This window comes from Euphorbia lathyris, chromosome 9 (genome assembly GCF_963576675.1).
Source record: "Euphorbia lathyris chromosome 9, ddEupLath1.1, whole genome shotgun sequence".
Classification (NCBI taxonomy): Eukaryota; Viridiplantae; Streptophyta; class Magnoliopsida; order Malpighiales; family Euphorbiaceae; genus Euphorbia; species Euphorbia lathyris.
The window spans coordinates 47,743,720-47,761,213 of NC_088918.1; the positions used below are offsets into that span (position 1 = coordinate 47,743,720).

Here is a 17,494-nt window from a genome sequence, read left to right on the forward strand (position 1 = left end):
CATTTGTGACGAAATTGTTGCATTTCGTCACAAATGCGACAAGAGTTGTCGCATTTCGTAGCAAATGCGACAACTCTTGTCGCATTTGCGACGAATGCGATAATTCTTGTCGCATTTGCGACGAAATGCGACCATTCTTGTCGCATTTGTGACGAAATGCGAGAATTTCGTCACAAATGCGACAACAATTGAGGAAAATGGAAAAAAATTATGGAAAATTGAGGAAATTGAAACGATACCATTACAGATGAAGAAAGAGGCAAAACCAACGAGAAAAGCAAGCGTATAAGCTAAAAATATACCATTTGTACGGGAAATTGAACATAATATGTCAAAAATCTCAAAAATCGCTATCGATTGGTATCAGAAATTGAAGAAGATGAACCGAAGAAGAAGTTGAAACGGAGAAGAAGAAGAAGAAGAAGAAGAAGAAGAAGAAGAAGAAGAAGAAGAAGCGTATGAAGCGGAAGAAGAAGAAGAAGAAGAAAAAGAAGAAAAGAAGGAGTAGATCGATCGATTGATCGAATAGAACTAAGGTTAGTTTTGTCCAAAATGGATGAAAGTGTCTAAATTGGTAACTTTGAGGCAAGGTGGGTTAGATATGTAAATTGGGGTCCTTGATTGGGTCAGATTAGTAATTATCCCAAGAGTAAAGTCCACTAATGATAAATTTAAAATGAGGAAGAGTAATAAATTTAACATGGGTAAAGGCTATGCTTACTTTTTAACATGTATAGTGGAATATAATAAAAAAGGTTTGTAAAATTATGAAAAAATTAGATCGTACCATGATGATGACTTGGATGTATGAAAATAAATAAAAGGGTAAATTCCAAAAAAAACCTCTGTGGTTTCATGTTCTTCCAAAAAAAACCCTTGTGGTTTGTTAATACAAAAAAAAATGACTGTGGTTTGCGCCGTTACCCGAAAAACGGAAAATGGCTTAACACCGTTAAAATGCTGACGTGGCACAGGGGTAAGGTTAGAAATTCGAATTTTTTTATTTTTTTTTATTTTTTTTCCTTTCTCTCTCCTCCTCCTTCTTCCCCCTCCTCCTTCTTCTTCTTCTTCCTCCTCCTCCTTCTTCTTCTTCTTCTTCTTCTCTCCTTCTCCTTCTTCTTCTACTTCTTATTCTCTCCTTCTCCTTCGTGCTTCTTCTTCTTCTTCTTTTTTATTCTTTTTTTTTAATTTCCGATTTCCAGATTTCTGGAAATCTGGAAATATTCCAGATTTCTGGAAAAGGTAGAGATTTCTGATTGTAATTCTAGACATTCAGAATGATAAGTTTTTTTCTTTTTCTTTTTTTTTCTTTTTTTCCAATTGTCTTGCAACATTATAATATATTGCTTCAAGAAAAGGCTTGGCAACTTACAAACCAGTCATTTCGTATCTCTCCATACTTTCTTAAAAAGCAGCCACACTTTTCCTCTTTTAGCTTACACACACGTCTTCAATTTTTTAAGGAAAAAGTAAAATTATATATATATATGTGTTCTTGGAAAAAATTTCTTCTCTTCTCCTCTCGCGTCTTCTTCTATATTCATTCATATTTTTAGAAAGCTCTTATATATCTTTTTGAGTTCTTAATTAATTATTAAATATATTTAGGTGAATAATGGAGAAAACAAGCATTACAAGCTTAGTGAGAACGAAATCGGACCAACTGGTGGAGACAGTAGCAGCAGCGTTCAAATCCTCTGCTTCTCTCTCTTAGCTCTCGGTGTCGTCGTCTCCACCGGAAATCCAATCAGCTCGAAACAGGAGATTTTTCACCAAATTCAGCTTTCGAAACCTGTAATCGCGTTTTCCACGGCGGATTGTGTTACTTTTTGAGGGCGTTGGCGATGGGAGAGACGGTGGTTTTGATGGCGATTTTTCAGAAATTCTGGAAAAATTCCAGAATTCTGGAAATTAAAAAAAAAGATGAAAAAAAGAAGAAGAAGAGAGAGAGAGGAAGAAGAAGAAAAAAGAAGAAGAAGAGAAGAAGAAGAAGAAGAAGGAGGAGGAGGAGGAGGAGGAGAAGGAGAAGAAAAGGAGGATGAGAGGAAGAAGAAGAAGAAGAAAAAGAAAAAGAAAAATTAAAAGAAAAAAAAAATTCCAACTCTACCCCTTGCCACGTCAGCATTTTTAACGGTATTAAGTCCTTTTCCGTTTTTCGGATAACGGTGAAACCACAGTCCTTTTTTTTGTAAAAACAAACCACAAGGGTTTTTTTGAAACAACATCAAACCACAGAGGTTATTTTTGGAATTTACCCTAAATAAAAATAGTTTAGTATCATCTAAATGATGACGTGGATCCATAAAAAAGGTAAAACTAGTTTGTGTGTATATACATATATATAGATATTTCAGCTGCTGAAAATTATAACATTCATAGCAGGTTTTTAATTTTATTAAAAAAAAAAACCAATTGTTTAAATTTAAAGTGTTTAGTCGAACAAATAAAGTTGTGAAGTTGTGTATAACCATAGGAAAATAAAGTTTCAAGTTACAAAATATACAACAAGCATGGATGTTAGTTTATATTTACAGCATATATTATAAAAAAAAAGATGTTTCATCTAATCAACACTGGCTTTTGTCTTGTCTTGATAAATTGTACATCTCCATTAAGAATTGAGCTAATAAATCTCTCTACTTCTTCTTCACTCAATTCGCCCTTGAATGTGGCAAACTTTCCCTTTCGAGGTTTGTAAGCCACTAAAAACATATCCCGTGATTTCAATCCTGACTTATCAAATGCATTTAAGAACTTCTGCTGCTTGTTGCCATCTAACAGACTATAGGAAATGGTATCTGCATTCTGTTGCCTTGAATATGATTTTTTAGAGATCTAGTACCACACAAATAACAACATCAGTTTTTCAGGGGAGGGGAAGACAGACTCAACTATATTTTAAAATATTGCACAACTCACCCAAGATAATAAAGATTCCAACTTTTCCCTTGTTTTTGAAGATCTGAAAACACCTATGATGCAAACAGGGTTTCTTTCAGTGCAGATATCATCAAAATTCAACCCTGACAGCAAAGGTACCTGTTTCTCAACATTCTCTTCCTGCTTTCTGGACTCACTTGCCACCTTCTTATTCTTCTTCTCAAACCCAGCAAGTATGGAACTAAGATCCTCAATACCAGACTGCATATCCTTCACAGAAATCCCTGCTTTTAACACGTGTTTTTCTCCATTTGATAACCAACCAACTATAGCTGGAAGCCCATCAACTCCCAATTTCTTCACCATTGGATCACTCACATCATCAACCTAGATCAACATTTACCATAAGTACTTTCTCATAGATATCCTCAAAACAAACCTCTTACTTCTCTCAACATACACTTGCATCATAATCTCAATGAACTTCTTAGCACAGAGAATATCAGCATTAACAAAATTAACAATGCAAAGCTATCAGTTCTAAGATAAACCAATGAAACAGATTCCAGATTGTGACGTTTTAGGAAATTCCACGCCAATATATTAAAACCATTAATATTAGACTACTATAGAGCAAACAAGTTATCTTTAAAGATCTGATGAAAAAAGAAAAAAGAAAAACAAATTTCCGACGCACCTGTACATCATTGAAGATGAAGCGTTTATGATATAAGCCACCAAGGACACGCCAGATTACAGGTGTATCTTTTTTAGTGGACAGAAGCAAGACTCTGGGTAATGTTTCAGAGCTACCAGAAAAAGACTCCAAGTGTTTCAGGTCAATACGCTTTGAAAACCTTGGCAAATGATCTTGACAAAATGTTTTCACAGTCTTAGCAACTAAATCACCATTGTACTCGACCAATGAACCGCTGGGATTTGTTTTGTATGAATACACAAATACCCTTGGCATTTGCTGGGGATTTATTTTTAACTCAGTACAAAAGGACTTCTCAGTTTCACAATTTATGCTTCCTACCTGCAAAAGGAAAACAAGTTATGAGGAACGTGAAGCAATCAATGGAAAATTAAATGATACTATCCCATACTTCAAACATGTACCTTAACAGCTCCCTGTAATGAGTCAGCAACCTCCCCTACGATTGATTCATGATAATTACTCCCCCTCAATGAAGGAGAATAAGATATTAATAGCCAAGTCATCCCTTGGTCAGCAATTTCTTTCCTGAAGACTTGAGACTTTATGGCCTTGATGCTCTTAGAGGAGCTTCTCGACCCAGATTGAAAACTAGATCGAGACTTGGCAGAACCACCAAAACCACCAAACCGACCCCCACCAAGATCACCCCCAAAAAAATTGGAAAATATGTCATTCAGGCCAAAACCGAATGAATTTTGAGCACCTGAACCACCAAAGGAAAATGAAAATGATTTGGAATCTTCCTGGCCCCCCATATTTTGCCATGCATCTGGTCTGAAGCTAAACCGAGTCTGTCCCTGTCCACTGCTTGTGAAATAACTATATCCACTCTGATCACCAGGAGAGCCAGCACCAAATCCAGGGTTGCCTTTCTCATCTCCATATAGGTCGTAATTCTTCCTCTTCTCTTCGTCTGATAGAATCTCATATGCTGATGAGACAAGGAAAAAAAAAAGTAAATACCTTAACTAGAAAATTGCAATTCTGTTCAGAAAAGAAACAACAAACCAATTTCTTATTGATATAATAATTGAATTATGAAACCGTAGTTATATCTTCTCAAATGCAGAAGATATTCTCAAGGGCCATTTTAGTTTGGATTGGAACTTAATAATGCAAAACCAAAACGTCAAAAACAAAAATAAACCAAAGATTCAAGTAAAGTGAACAACCAGAACTGGATAGCAATAATAGTACAGCTGATCAAGAAATTGCAGCTACCAAATGACAAAGACACATACCATTGTTAATCTCAGCAAACTTCTCTTGAGCACCCTTATTTTTGTTCTTGTCAGGATGGTATCGTAGAGAAAGCCTACAGACAAAAATTTGGAACAAGATCAGCAGTTAAAAATATGACTCGAGAATATCAGCATATATTACACAGGTTAAATGCTCTACACTTGTGCATATCATTATCTCGTGACGAAAAAAACTATAAGCAACACACAAACCTAAAACAGACCTCTTATAACATCTACTGAAGTATCAAATTGGAACATAGAATAAGTACATGACAAGACTATCCAAAAGCAGGCAATAGAACTCCGCATGTAAATCTTTTAATATAGAAATCCGAACCAGACACTATGAATTCCAATTTCTCATGGGTGTTATAGTTCATGTAAATGCACCAATAAGTGACACATACTACATGCCAATTGTAAAGCATGCAACAAAAACAAGAAAAGCAGGATGCATACAATGAAATTTTCAGGGTATCTATGTACTGGCCACTCAGAAGAATAAAAATTAACATCACTGGCTATCACTAGTAGTGCTACCATGTCATACTGTATTTCTTTGCTATACAAGCATGGGACGTAATAACTTATTAAACACCAAGAATTTCTTCATTGACCCAAGGAAACATCCAATCCAAAAGTGGCTCTACAAACCAACGTTAAGGCCATCATCTTTGACATTTGAGCTGTTTCAGGCCAAAGCAACATCAGTAGTTTCCTCATGCCACATACAAAGAAAAGTACACAATCAAATAAAGTTGTCTCACTTCTAAGACATTCAGCAGCATATAAATAAATGAATCTAGAATGGAAAAGGACTCAAAGAACAATGGCATTGAAGTTCTTAAACTATGAGCAGAATAGAAGGGGGAACGTACTTGTGGAATGCTTTTTGTATTTCACGTTGATTTGCATTGCGCTCAACCCCAAGAACCTGGGAGGGAACAGGAAAAACATGAGCAAAATTAAAAAAAAAAAATAGTGTGTAAAAATCTTTTTGAACAATTTTAAACGGAATCTTAAATCCCATAAAAAAGAGCTAAACCAACACAATTATCACTAATCCTTTTACAACAATTCTTTAGTCACAATCTCGCAGATTAAATAAAGAATAGCACCCAAGGCTCATGTATTACTTTAAATTTCATTAAGTCACTGATATAAGACACAAGCAGCTTATAGATTGGTTTAAAACCCAACAGTAAAACAATAAAAAAAAAAATTTGAAATTTTCCTCTATTTCTCGGATGATGATATGTAGCAAATTGTTAAGCAGAGGATTTTTTATTAAAAATCTACAAGAGGAGGATGATAATCAGAACAAATTCCAAATGAAAATCCTGCAATGGAGGAGGACATGCAGAAAAGTCCATAGGAAATTTTAATTTGGTTGAATAGAATTAAAACCTCAAATTTCTCACCTTATAAGGGTCAATGCTTTTTGCGTCGTTTGTTATAAGAAACAGAGACAAAATGAAGATTATCGACAATGTAAAGCGCATGATCATCCTCAGAGTAGAACCCACAGGCAAGCTTGAATTGGGTGGAATATGATAGATACGTAAACAGCTAACGATATTAGGAGGGAGCAAACCGTGAGAGACAGAGGAGAAATATTGAATTAAAGGAGCGCCAATTCGGAAGAGGGGTGAAGAAACTCCAGATCCTTCGCTCCTTATGTACACGTGGCAATATGACGCATTCCCACGCAAACTGACCAATAGAATTTCTTGAAATTGATTAACGAGGCACCGTCTTATATTATTTGCAAAATTATAAATCTTGGTGAATTTGAAGTCCATTTACACATTTTAATCAACTAGTTTTTGGTCCGTATGTACGGATTCATCTTAACATATAAATATTAACAAAAAAATATAATTTAATAATTATAATTAATGATATAAAAGTGCTATATAAATTAAATATTATTATTTTATTTTCACATTTATTTTAAATAATCTTTTTTATAAATAAATATGATAATATAATTAAAATTAAAGTTAATATTTTTTGATAGAAATTGGGACGAGACAGAACTTGGACGGGGTGAGCACCCATGGCCCAAAATCTGACAAACCCGCAATATATTAATAAACGAAAAATGAGTGTTTGAACAAGAGAAGGGGAAGGAGAACAAACAAAAAGAATGGGGAGGAGAAAAGTTTAGGAAAGTCAAGAAAAACGCAAGTGAGAAATACTACAAATGTCATCATTGATAAACCTGTGGCAAAAAGCAGGAGCCGAAGGCCACCAATTGATCACTGGGGAAGAGACTCCAAACATTACTAGTGCATCAGCAACTCAATTTCCTTCCATATATTATATATTATTTTTTATTTTTTATCAGTAAAAAATGAGGAAGTGACAGCTCAGCTCCATCGTTACTGTTTTATATTATATATATAGATATGCAGAGAATTAGAGAAATTTTAGGGATTAATTTAAATTTTGTAGAACTCTTAGATATAATATTGATAAAATAAATAATATAATTAAAATTAATATATTATATATTATTTTATATTTTTATCAGTAAAAGGGGAGGAAGTGACACCCCAACTCCATCGTTACTGTTTTATATTGTATATAGATATATAGATATGCAGAGAATTAAAGAGATTTTAGAGATTAATTTAAATTCTGTAGAACTCTTAGATATAGTGTGCATAAAATAATCTTTTTATAGATAAATACAATAATATAATTAAAATTAATATATTATATTATAATTTTTATCAGTAAAAAATGAGGAAGTGACATCTCAGCTTCATCCTTACTGTTTTATATTATATATAGAGAGATATGCAGAGAATTAGAGAGATTTTAGGGATTAATTTAAATTATGTAGATATAATATGGATAAAATAATCTTTTTATAGATAAATATAATAATATAATTAAAATTAATATATTATATATTATATATTATATTTTTTATCAGTAAAAAAAGAGGAAGTGACACCCCAACTCCATTGTTACTGTTTTAGATTATATATAGACAGATATGCAAAGAATTAGAGAGATTTTAGGGATTAATTTAAATTATGTATAACTCTTAGATATAGTATGGATAAAATAATCTTTTTATAGATAAATTTAATAATATAATTAAAATTATTATATTATATATTATATTATTTTTTATCAGTAAAAAATAAGGAAGTGACATCTTAACTCCATCGTTACTGTTTTATATTATATATAGATATGCAGAGAATTAGAGAGATTTTAGGGATTAATTTAAATTCTGTAAAACTCTTAGATATAGTATGGATAAAATAATCTTTTTGTAGGTAAATACAATAATATAATTAAAATTAATATATTATATATTATTTTATATTTTATCAGTAAAAAATGAGGAAGTGACACCTCAGCTCCATTGTTACTGTTTTATATTTTATATAGATATGCAGAGAATTAGAGATATTTTAGGGATTAATTTAAATTATGTAGAACTCTTAGATATAGTATGGATAATCTTTTTATAGATAAATACAATAATATAATTAAAATTAATATATTATATATTATATTATATTTTTTATCAGTAAACAAAGAGGAAGTGACACCTCAACTCCATTATTGATGTTTTAGATTATATATAGATAGATATGCAAAGAATTGGAGAGATTTTATGGATTAATTTAAATTCTGTATAACTCTTAGATAATATAGATAAAATAATCTTTTTATAGATAAATACAATGATATAATTAAAATTAATATATTATATTATATTTTTTATCAGTAAAAAAAAGAAGGAAGTGACTTCTCAGCTCTATCGTTACTGTTTTATATTATATATTCAACCCATTTCATTGGTGATTTTCTTAAAATATCTTTTATATATATATATATATATATATATATATATATATATAATAACTTCGAAGTCTTTTACTCTTTTTTTATTATTTGTTTCTTTTTTTCTGTGCAAACTCAAAGATGCCGTTAAAAATTATATTTGTATATCTATTATATTTCTACTATCTCTTTTGATTGGTTTTAAGGTTGTATGATTTCTTTAGGGGTAAATTACATACGTGGTATACAACCTTTTACCCCAAATCACACTTTAGCACATTAAATCGTACGAGCTTCAGGTGACCTCCTATTAAAGTGTACAGCCGGTTTTTGTGACCGGTCAACGCTGGTCAACTATGTCTTGTCAGCATTTTTCAGTTGTAGAATTAAAAAAAGTGGGTCACACTCTTTATAGAATTACTAATATAGTCTTAAGCCTTATAAAATTACTAAAATACCCTCTATCTTCTTCCTTCAACCAAACAGCACACAATCTCTCATCTCTTCACCAAACAGCCATAGCAGCACCAACAGTAGTTGCAGCACCTCCGCTAATGGTTTCCACGGCGGCAATCCTCCGCCGCCACCGTAGCTTCTTTCTCCTAAACCTATTACCAGATCTGAATCCACTAACCCCTACTCGACTACCTTCGTTCAAGCAGATACCTCCTCCTTTAAACAAATGGTTCAAATGTTAACCGGATCTCCTAAACCTACTAACGCTTCCTCCTCTGATGCTGCTGCCACCGAGCCTTCGTCGAAATCGCACTCTCTCATATAATATCCCGCCGTCGCAAACCCTTCATCTTGAATAAATGCCTTTTTTTCTAAAAGAATTTACATAATTATTTTTCTGTGTGTAAGATTTTTATATATTATATACTGTTGGCATTGATGATTATGATGATGGAAAAGGAAAATATAATATTGTAATGTTGAATATTTGCAGAGAATCAGACGAAATTTTCTTTCTAGTGTTTGGTAGCTGGGAAAGTTCAGAAAAGGCAAAAGAGGATTTTGATTTTTGTCATTGCAAATTTTTAGTTATTTTTTGATAGCGAATAAATTTATAGACGAGGGGTTTATAATGTTCTGAAAGCTAGAAAATAACGGTTTAGCAATGGTAGAGAGAGGAGTGAGAGAGAAGATGTAGAGAGAAATGGGAGAGAGGGATTGAAGGAAGAAGATGATGGTATTTTAGTAATTTTATAAGGAATAAGACTATATTAGTCATTTCATAAAGAGTGGGTCTCACTTTTTTTAATTTTACAAAAAATACTGATGTGGCATAGTTGACCAGCGTTGACAGGTCACAAAAACTAGCTCTACACTTTAGTGGGAGGTCACCTGAAGTTCGTATGGTTTAGTGTGATAAAATTTTGGTTGTACATCAAAGTGTGATTTGGGGTAAAGGTTGTACACCACGTATGTAATTTACCCATTTCTTTAGTATGTCGTACGTTTTGCCCAGGATACTGCTTCGCTTATATGAGTTTGCTTCGCAGTTTGCAAAGCTACAAATGGAAATACTACTTTGCGAATATGAGTCTGTTTCGCAGTTATCGCAAACTGCGAAGCAAACTCATATTCACGGAGCAGTATTTCTCTTCGCAGTTTGCATAACTGTGAACTAGTATCTTTTGTTATTTTGCTAAAATGTACACAAGCAAACATGTATAACCAAAACAAGAATCAAACCAAAACAATAGTAAACTTGTATAACCAAACGAAATCAAAACAAAACATTATCAAAATTTACAACAAGATTGCAACAAGTATTCAACAAGAGTCGCATCAGTTCTTGGATCAGTAAGTAGACGAGGCTCATTGAAGGAAGTTTGAAGCTGATTAGTGAATGTACCAGGATTATGCCTTCTAGTAATGGCATGAGCGCCGGTGTACTACCCTAAACCCAAAAAGTAAACATTTGCTCTCTAGTTAATTTGATCTTCACTTTCTTCATCACATCACAATCATCCCTCACTGTGATTGATGTCTTTGTATTCAAGCTAAACGGATACTTGAATTTGATGCCTTTGTATTCAACCTTCACAAAAATTTAGTCATTTTAGGAAAATAATGAAAGAAACGCTTCGCGGTAAGCAAAACCGTGAAGCCTGCGAAAGGAAATACAACTTGACAAACATGAGTTTGCTTCGCGGTAAACCGCGAAGCAAACTCATTATGCGAAGTCATTTTTTGGAGAAAAATACAACTTTAGTACATGAGTTTGCTTCGCAGTTTTCGCAAGCTGCGAAGCAACCTCATTCTGCAAAGTCATTTTCTAGAGAAAATACAACTTCAGTACATGAGTTTGCTTCGTTGTTTTCACAAGCTGTAAAGCAAACTCATTATGCGAAGTCGTTTTTTGAAAAAAATGGTCTCCATACTATCATTTTGAACTATCTTTAAATTCCATTTCGCAAAATATAGCTAAAAAATGAAAAAGCACAACTAAATCATAACCAAAATCTCTCAAACAGATAACACAAAAATATAAAACCCTAAAAACATTGAAATCACAAAAATACAGCAGATACTTACCTTCTTTCCTCCTTTTGCCATTGAAATCGACAATAAACAATATGATAAACGCAGAAAAAATCGTTTCTGCAAAGAAAATGATGCATTCGAGTTCGCACAAGAAGAAAGAAACGAAGAGAGGAAGAAGAAAGATGAAGGTGAAATGATGCCTTCGATTCATACAAAAAAAAGAAAGAAACTAGGAGAGGAAGATGAAATGATTTGAGTATTTTGAGAAAGTCACAATTGAAATAGTCGAGATATATAATGTATTATATAATTGGTTTAAATATGTAAATGAGTCTTCAAATTGACTTAATTTTATAATTTTCCCTTGTTATTTATCCTATTGTGCACCAAAAACTTGTTAGACATGTTAGCTCTAATGATGGGATAGGAGAAGAGTTAGCATTAGAGATGGTCTAAGAGCATCTCTAATGGGAGATAACAATTTGGGGGTGCCACCTAAGTTAAATTACAACCAAAAGTTATAACTCATTAGAGTACTTGTTACTTTACAATTTTTGAAGGGTAGAAAAAATGAAAAATTTTAACAGGAAGGACTTGACATGAAATTAAGCAACCAAAAATATACTTTCCAGATACTGCTTTTTGAGGAGAGGGGAGGAAAGTGGTGGCCACTCTCCCATTGTTTGTGACTTTATAGAAAAGTGATGGCCACTCTTCCATTATTTGTATCTTTATGCTCAAGCCAAAAGCTTGTTACTGCTTTTTTTTGGGTAAATTTCAAATAAAACCCATGTGGTTTTACTAATTTTCAGATAAAGTGTTGGTCCCGTGTAACGTAATAGTATTAGTTCCAAGAGGGGGTTTAGGAACTATTATAAACTTTTTACGTTAATGCTGACTTATTTAAATATTTAAGACTTTAACTTAGTAGTTAGGTCAGTACCGCTGAGTAGAATTGAGACAACTTTAGTCAGCCGCTGACTAGAGCTATTTCTATAGTGAGTTTAGGAAACAACACTTAAGTCAATTTCCAACTCAGCACTCAGATTACACAACTTAGCATTCAGATTACTCAACACAGCATATACAAGTTATTGTTTTGTTGAGTAATATTTAGCAAGCAATATATATATATATATATATATATATATATATATATATATATATATATATATATATATATATATCAAAAGATAAAGGGTTAGAAGTTACTCAGCAGACTTATCCTGATTCGGCCTCTCCGCCAACGTCCAGTCCCCGGAAATCCTTCCGAGCTTTTTGAATCCTCTACTGAGCTCTTTAAAGGTAGAGCACAAACCGTTTACAATAGCAACTGAGTATGCAAGAGTACCTTCCTCTATTCCTCTACTCAAGCCTTTCTCTATCACTGAGTACTATAAGTGAGTACCCAACCTCTCTTTTCTAACCTTTTACAAATGATAAGAAATTGTTCTTGATACAACAAAGAACACTCTAGATGAATAAATCACTCTAGACTTTTACACAAAAAAATAGGAATTTGGTGTAAGAGCTTGCTTTTTCTTTTCATACAGAGCTTTTGTATTTTATCAAAGGTTGACTTGATGAAGATCTCTTGTCTGTCTTTCTTGTTGTGGATTCCAGTAATGAATTGGCCTTTTATAGTGATGTTTGAGGCGCCAATTATTTGAATTCCGACATAGCCGTTGTGGGGAAACGTTCACCTTTCATCACCACTTGGTCAGCACTCACTGCTGTCAGATGCCAGGTTTGTCTTTTTGTTGACATCAGATGGTCCATGCTCCTTTTCAAAAAAGTCTTCCAGACAAATTTCTATGGCTTCTGAATATTTCAGAAAATGGACAGACTTTGTCTTCCAAGTTGACCGATCATTGACGCTGACCTGACGATCACTCGTCTTGACTCAGTGGCTTCGCCTTCAAGCTTTTAGAATAAGACTTTTTCTTTGTCAAAGCTGGGTTGCATTTTACTCAGCTCCAGCTGTGTGGCTTTCATCAACTGACTTGGTCTTGACTTTCTCTTATACATTTTTAGTTCTTATTCTTATAAATCAACTTACTCAACATTGAACAAACACATTAGTACAATTAAATCAAAGCACTTAAATCTAATTGTTTTGTAATATCTTTTATCATGGAGATTTACTTAAATAATTTTGTCAAATTAAAATCATGTGGAAAGGTGTTTCAACAAACTCCCTCATTTTGATGTTGGCAAAAATATTCAGTAAGGAACTCAGTGTTGAGCTCCCCCATGATAGTTGACCTTTTCAAAACTTCTGAAGATTCCCCCCCCCCCCCCCCCGTAAGGGTTGAACCACTGACTTAGTTTTACTCTAAACCTTTTAAGATTTAATCAAGTAAATCTAAGGTCAGCTTCAGAGAGAGGTCAGTACTTGGAACATTTTGTCACTACTGACTTAGTTTTACTCTAAACCTTTTAAGATTTAATCAAGTAAGTCTAAGGTCAGCTTCAGAGAGAGGTCAGTACTTGGAACATTTTGTCTTTACTCAGTTTCGAAGGTTGACTACCTTAAGTTCAGTTATTGAAGTGGAAGTTACGCTGAGAAGACTTAATTGGGGCTGAGTAGTTTTACTCAGTGGCCAAGTACTTGAATAATTTTTTTTATGTTCACAAGTTTTAATCTATTGTGTTCAATGAGTAGTTATATGAGAAAGGTCAGTATTTAGATCAACACAGCATATTAAGCATTATATATAAAAGACAGTGTGTGAAAAGATGCTTTCATAAATACTCAGCTCAACAAAGAGACATGCCAATTACAACCGTCTAAAAAACACAAGTTACAAGCGAATTCTATTTCTAGTTCTATCTCTTGATGTTGACTTGAACTTGGTTAGCTTTGGGTTTGGTTTGTTGGCTAGGCTTGGCTGTTCTTTATTGGCTCGGGGCAGCAGAAGTTGAGCCTGGATGAGTCTTTTGTTGAGTTCCTTCTGCTGGTTTTTTATCTTTCTCCTCTGTTTTGCCAGCATCACCAGGCTGAAGGGCAGAAGCATAGAACTTCCCTCTTTGAACAGCACGAGTCAGCAAGTTGGAATAGTGTTGCATTTCACTCGTACTTGCTTTGAGACCATTAAAGACCTTTAGACCACCGGCCATACTGGATGCAGGAATTTTCATATGGGCGCTGATGACACTGAGTATGAACTCTAGTGACTTCCCCATCCAGGTGATAGAATCGGTCATCCGTGCATACGATTGATGATACATCTTGAGCATTGAGGCATCATATATGTGGCGCTGAGCGTTCAGATGACGGACGTGCTCAAGAGTCGATCGGGTGCAATGCAGGATGTCGTTGGTCTTAACCTGGTCAGTCTTCATCTCTTATTAGCTCAAGCTAATTAGGCGCACAGCCTCAACAACTTGTTCGATTGTGCATTTGAGAAGTGGAGGAAATAAGGTCTCGAGCTACTATGAGTTTAGTGCTCAGTTGGGTGAAGTGCTGAGTAACTGCAGCAGAAGTGGCGGTTGTTGAGTTGACAGCGGATAAGGCATTGATTTTCCCTTCGATGGAATCCATGTGATGGATCATCATTACTTGAAGGTCAGCCAGCTTAACAAGGAGTTCATGCTTAGGCTACTGAGAGACTATGGAGGTCAGGATACTCATCAGCTCCTTAAGACCATTGACTTCGGTCAGAAGTTGCATGATGGAGGAAATTTGAGTTGGCTCAGCAGAAGCAGATCCAGCAGCATCGGTTTGAGACTTGTGAATTTCTTGTAAAAGAGCATGGGCTGAGTAGATGATCCTTCGACCCGTTTCGGAGGCATCGAGGAAGTTGAAAGGATCAGGTGAGGTTTGTGAGACTTCCACTTGAACCACTTCTCACTGCTAGTTTTGGGATTTTTGGATTTTGGTGAAGGGTCAGCAGTCATTTGTTCAGGTGACTCAGGAGAGGCGTTGAGGCCAAAGTCTGTATATAGGTCCTCAACAACCTTGTTTTTCTCTGGAGACTCAGCTCCTTGTTCATCAGCGTGCTCAGCAGCAGCTGTGTTATTGGGTTCAGCAGATTTGGTCTTGTCAGCTTCATGTTGTTCCTCAACAAAGATTGGTTGTTCCTCCTGATCACGAGGAGTTTCCTCAAGATTGATTCCCTGAGCTCGTAGGAAGTGGGAATCCTTTGAGATGACAAAATCGAGTGGAGCTGCGTCCAACGGTGTCATCCCAAAGGTTTTCTTCCTCTTTAGGGGTTGCTCAGGTTCACCTTCGCTTTCTTCTTCCGGTGCAGGTCTTTTCTTTTTGTGCTCAGAGGATTCAGCCTTTTTCTTGGCTGACTCAGCTAGAGGAGGTTTGGTCAGTACTACCCTGATCTTTTTGGCAACCTGAGAAATATCTTTGCCTTTAGGAGCTGAGGATTCGTTAGCTTTCCTTTTCTTCCCTTTGCTGGGCAACTCAGTTTCCTCTTCCTCTTCCACCGTTTCCTTTTCTTTCTTAGACTTGCACTTGAAAGGGAGGCTGTGTGCTAACCCAGCTAGGATCTCGACAGTTATCTCAGTACCTATCACGTTGTCCTCACCCTTAAAGTTGATCTCATGATCTCGAAGGATCTTGGTGATAAGGGAGCCCATTCTGAGAATCTCAGTACTTCATTGAAATGCCCCAATGAGAAAGCCGGGCATGTTGAGCGGTTTGTAGTTCAGCATGTGCCAGATGAAGCACTGCTCGAAGTTTGACGCTGAGTAGGTGGAGTTGACCTTTGGAAAAAGCTAGTTGGTCAGGATGTAATGAGCCTGTCTCTGGGGCTGACGAAGTGAGGTTGATGAGACTTCACCAACGTGGTCCTTGGGGTTTACAGAACTCAGCCTTATACTCGACGTGCTTGTAGTCATTAGTTCTCCTTAGTTCCGATCCTTCTTCTTTTAGATCTAGCAGTATAGCGAGATATGAGGGAGTGATGATAATCTGCTTCTTGTTAACATGAGTTACCATATAGTCAGCGTCATCGTCAGCCACTGTTAGGTTAGTGTAGAACTCAGTTACTAGCCTTGGGTAGGTCATTCCAGGGAGTGAGAAGAGGGTAGTCCATCCGTTCTTTGAGATCCAATCGTAGAAGGGTTTCTCAGCTTCAACAAATCTTTTAGAGAACCATCGTGAGTGGAAGACGTTTAGTCCCTCAACATTGTTGAAGGCAGCAATGAGTTTTCTTTCCCTGGATTTCTTGTTCTTTTTCTGCTTCTTCTTCTTCGAAGGAGTTGAGTTTTCAGTACGGGGGTTCTCACCGAGGATGCTGACCTCAGTCATTGGCTGGTCATGCTGATCATGGGTTTGTTGTTGGGACTCGGAGGATGAGGTTTCTTGATACTCCTGCTCAGCTGGAGAGGAGGGATTAATATCGGAGTGGTTATCCTCGTATTGGTCACTCGAACGGTTCTGGGAATCGTCAGACATGGTGTTCTTGAGATGTTCTTGAGAAATACAGAAGATTGGAATTTTGAGAGAGAGAGAGAGAGAGCGATCGAGTGCAAAATTATCAAGCGTAAGGGTGAATAGTGAGAAATCGTTCACTATTTATAGACGAGAGGGGTTGATATGATAGGTCAGAGTAACGGTGGGAATTTGAACCACTCAGGGTCATTCAATTCTGACATTAATGACATATTCGGCGCATGGTTTTCCTAATGATGACCCTAATTGTGCGAGTTGTCTTACTCAGCAACGAATGTACTCAACGGTTGAAGTGCTGAGTTTATAAATCAGGTTTATAGTTTTGCACAGTAAAGACACTCAGCAAGCATAGCAACTCAGCATGTTGTAATCACTCAGTGTGTATGTTAACTTGGCATGTAGTGATCATTCAGCATAAATATTCACTCAGCTTATAGTAACCACTCAGCATGCAATAATCACTCAGCATGTATTACACTTAGAAATTTATTGAAGAGGATTAAACATACCGATAGCTTCCCTCAATATGCTGAACTGTTCACAAGCCAGCGGCTTCGTGAAGATATCTACAAGCTGTTCATCCGTTGGAACATAGGTCAGCTTGATCTCACCTTTGAGTACATGATCTCTGATGAAGTGATGCCTAATGCTGACATGCTTCATCCTGTTATGCTGGACTGGATTCTTTGACAGGTTAATGGCACTTTTGTTGTCATATTTGACTTCAATCATTTTAGTTTGAACTCCATAATCGTCCAGCTGTTGCTTGATCCATAGGACTTGGGCAACACAGCTTCCAATAGCAATGTACTCAGCTTCAGTGGTTGACAGGGCTACTGACGACTGTTTCTTACTGAACCAAGACACAAGACAGCTTCCAAGAAAGTGACATCCTCTTGAGGTACTTTTCCTTTCTAGCTTGTCTCGTCCATAGTC

At 35.5% G+C, this 17,494-nt stretch overlaps 1 protein-coding gene across 1 annotated transcript; it reads right to left on the reverse strand.

The window, feature by feature from the left end:
• Positions 1 to 2,444: 2,444 nt before the first annotated feature.
• On the reverse strand, positions 2,445 to 6,477 carry LOC136206853 (dnaJ protein ERDJ3A). Its single transcript, XM_065998045.1, has 7 exons — positions 6,267 to 6,477; positions 5,724 to 5,779; positions 4,843 to 4,916; positions 4,003 to 4,532; positions 3,578 to 3,919; positions 2,920 to 3,267; positions 2,445 to 2,835 (listed from the first exon to the last, which is right to left on the reverse strand). The coding sequence occupies exons 1-7, from the start codon at positions 6,351 to 6,353 to the stop codon at positions 2,560 to 2,562; spliced, it is 1,713 nt and encodes a 570-aa protein (XP_065854117.1). The 5' UTR covers positions 6,354 to 6,477; the 3' UTR covers positions 2,445 to 2,559.
• Positions 6,478 to 17,494: the final 11,017 nt, after the last annotated feature.

Bases quoted from the DNA above. Each gene is read 5' to 3' on its own strand.
- LOC136206853 (XM_065998045.1), bottom strand. From the start codon at position 6,353: ATGATCATGCGCTTTACATTGTCGATAATCTTCATTTTGTCTCTGTTT. The intron at 4,533-4,842 runs GTATGTGTCTTT...TTGTCTCATCAG, and splicing joins GTTTGCTGAGATTAACAATG to CATATGAGATTCTATCAGAC. The intron at 3,920-4,002 runs GTACATGTTTGA...TTCCTTTTGCAG, and splicing joins CATTACAGGGAGCTGTTAAG to GTAGGAAGCATAAATTGTGA.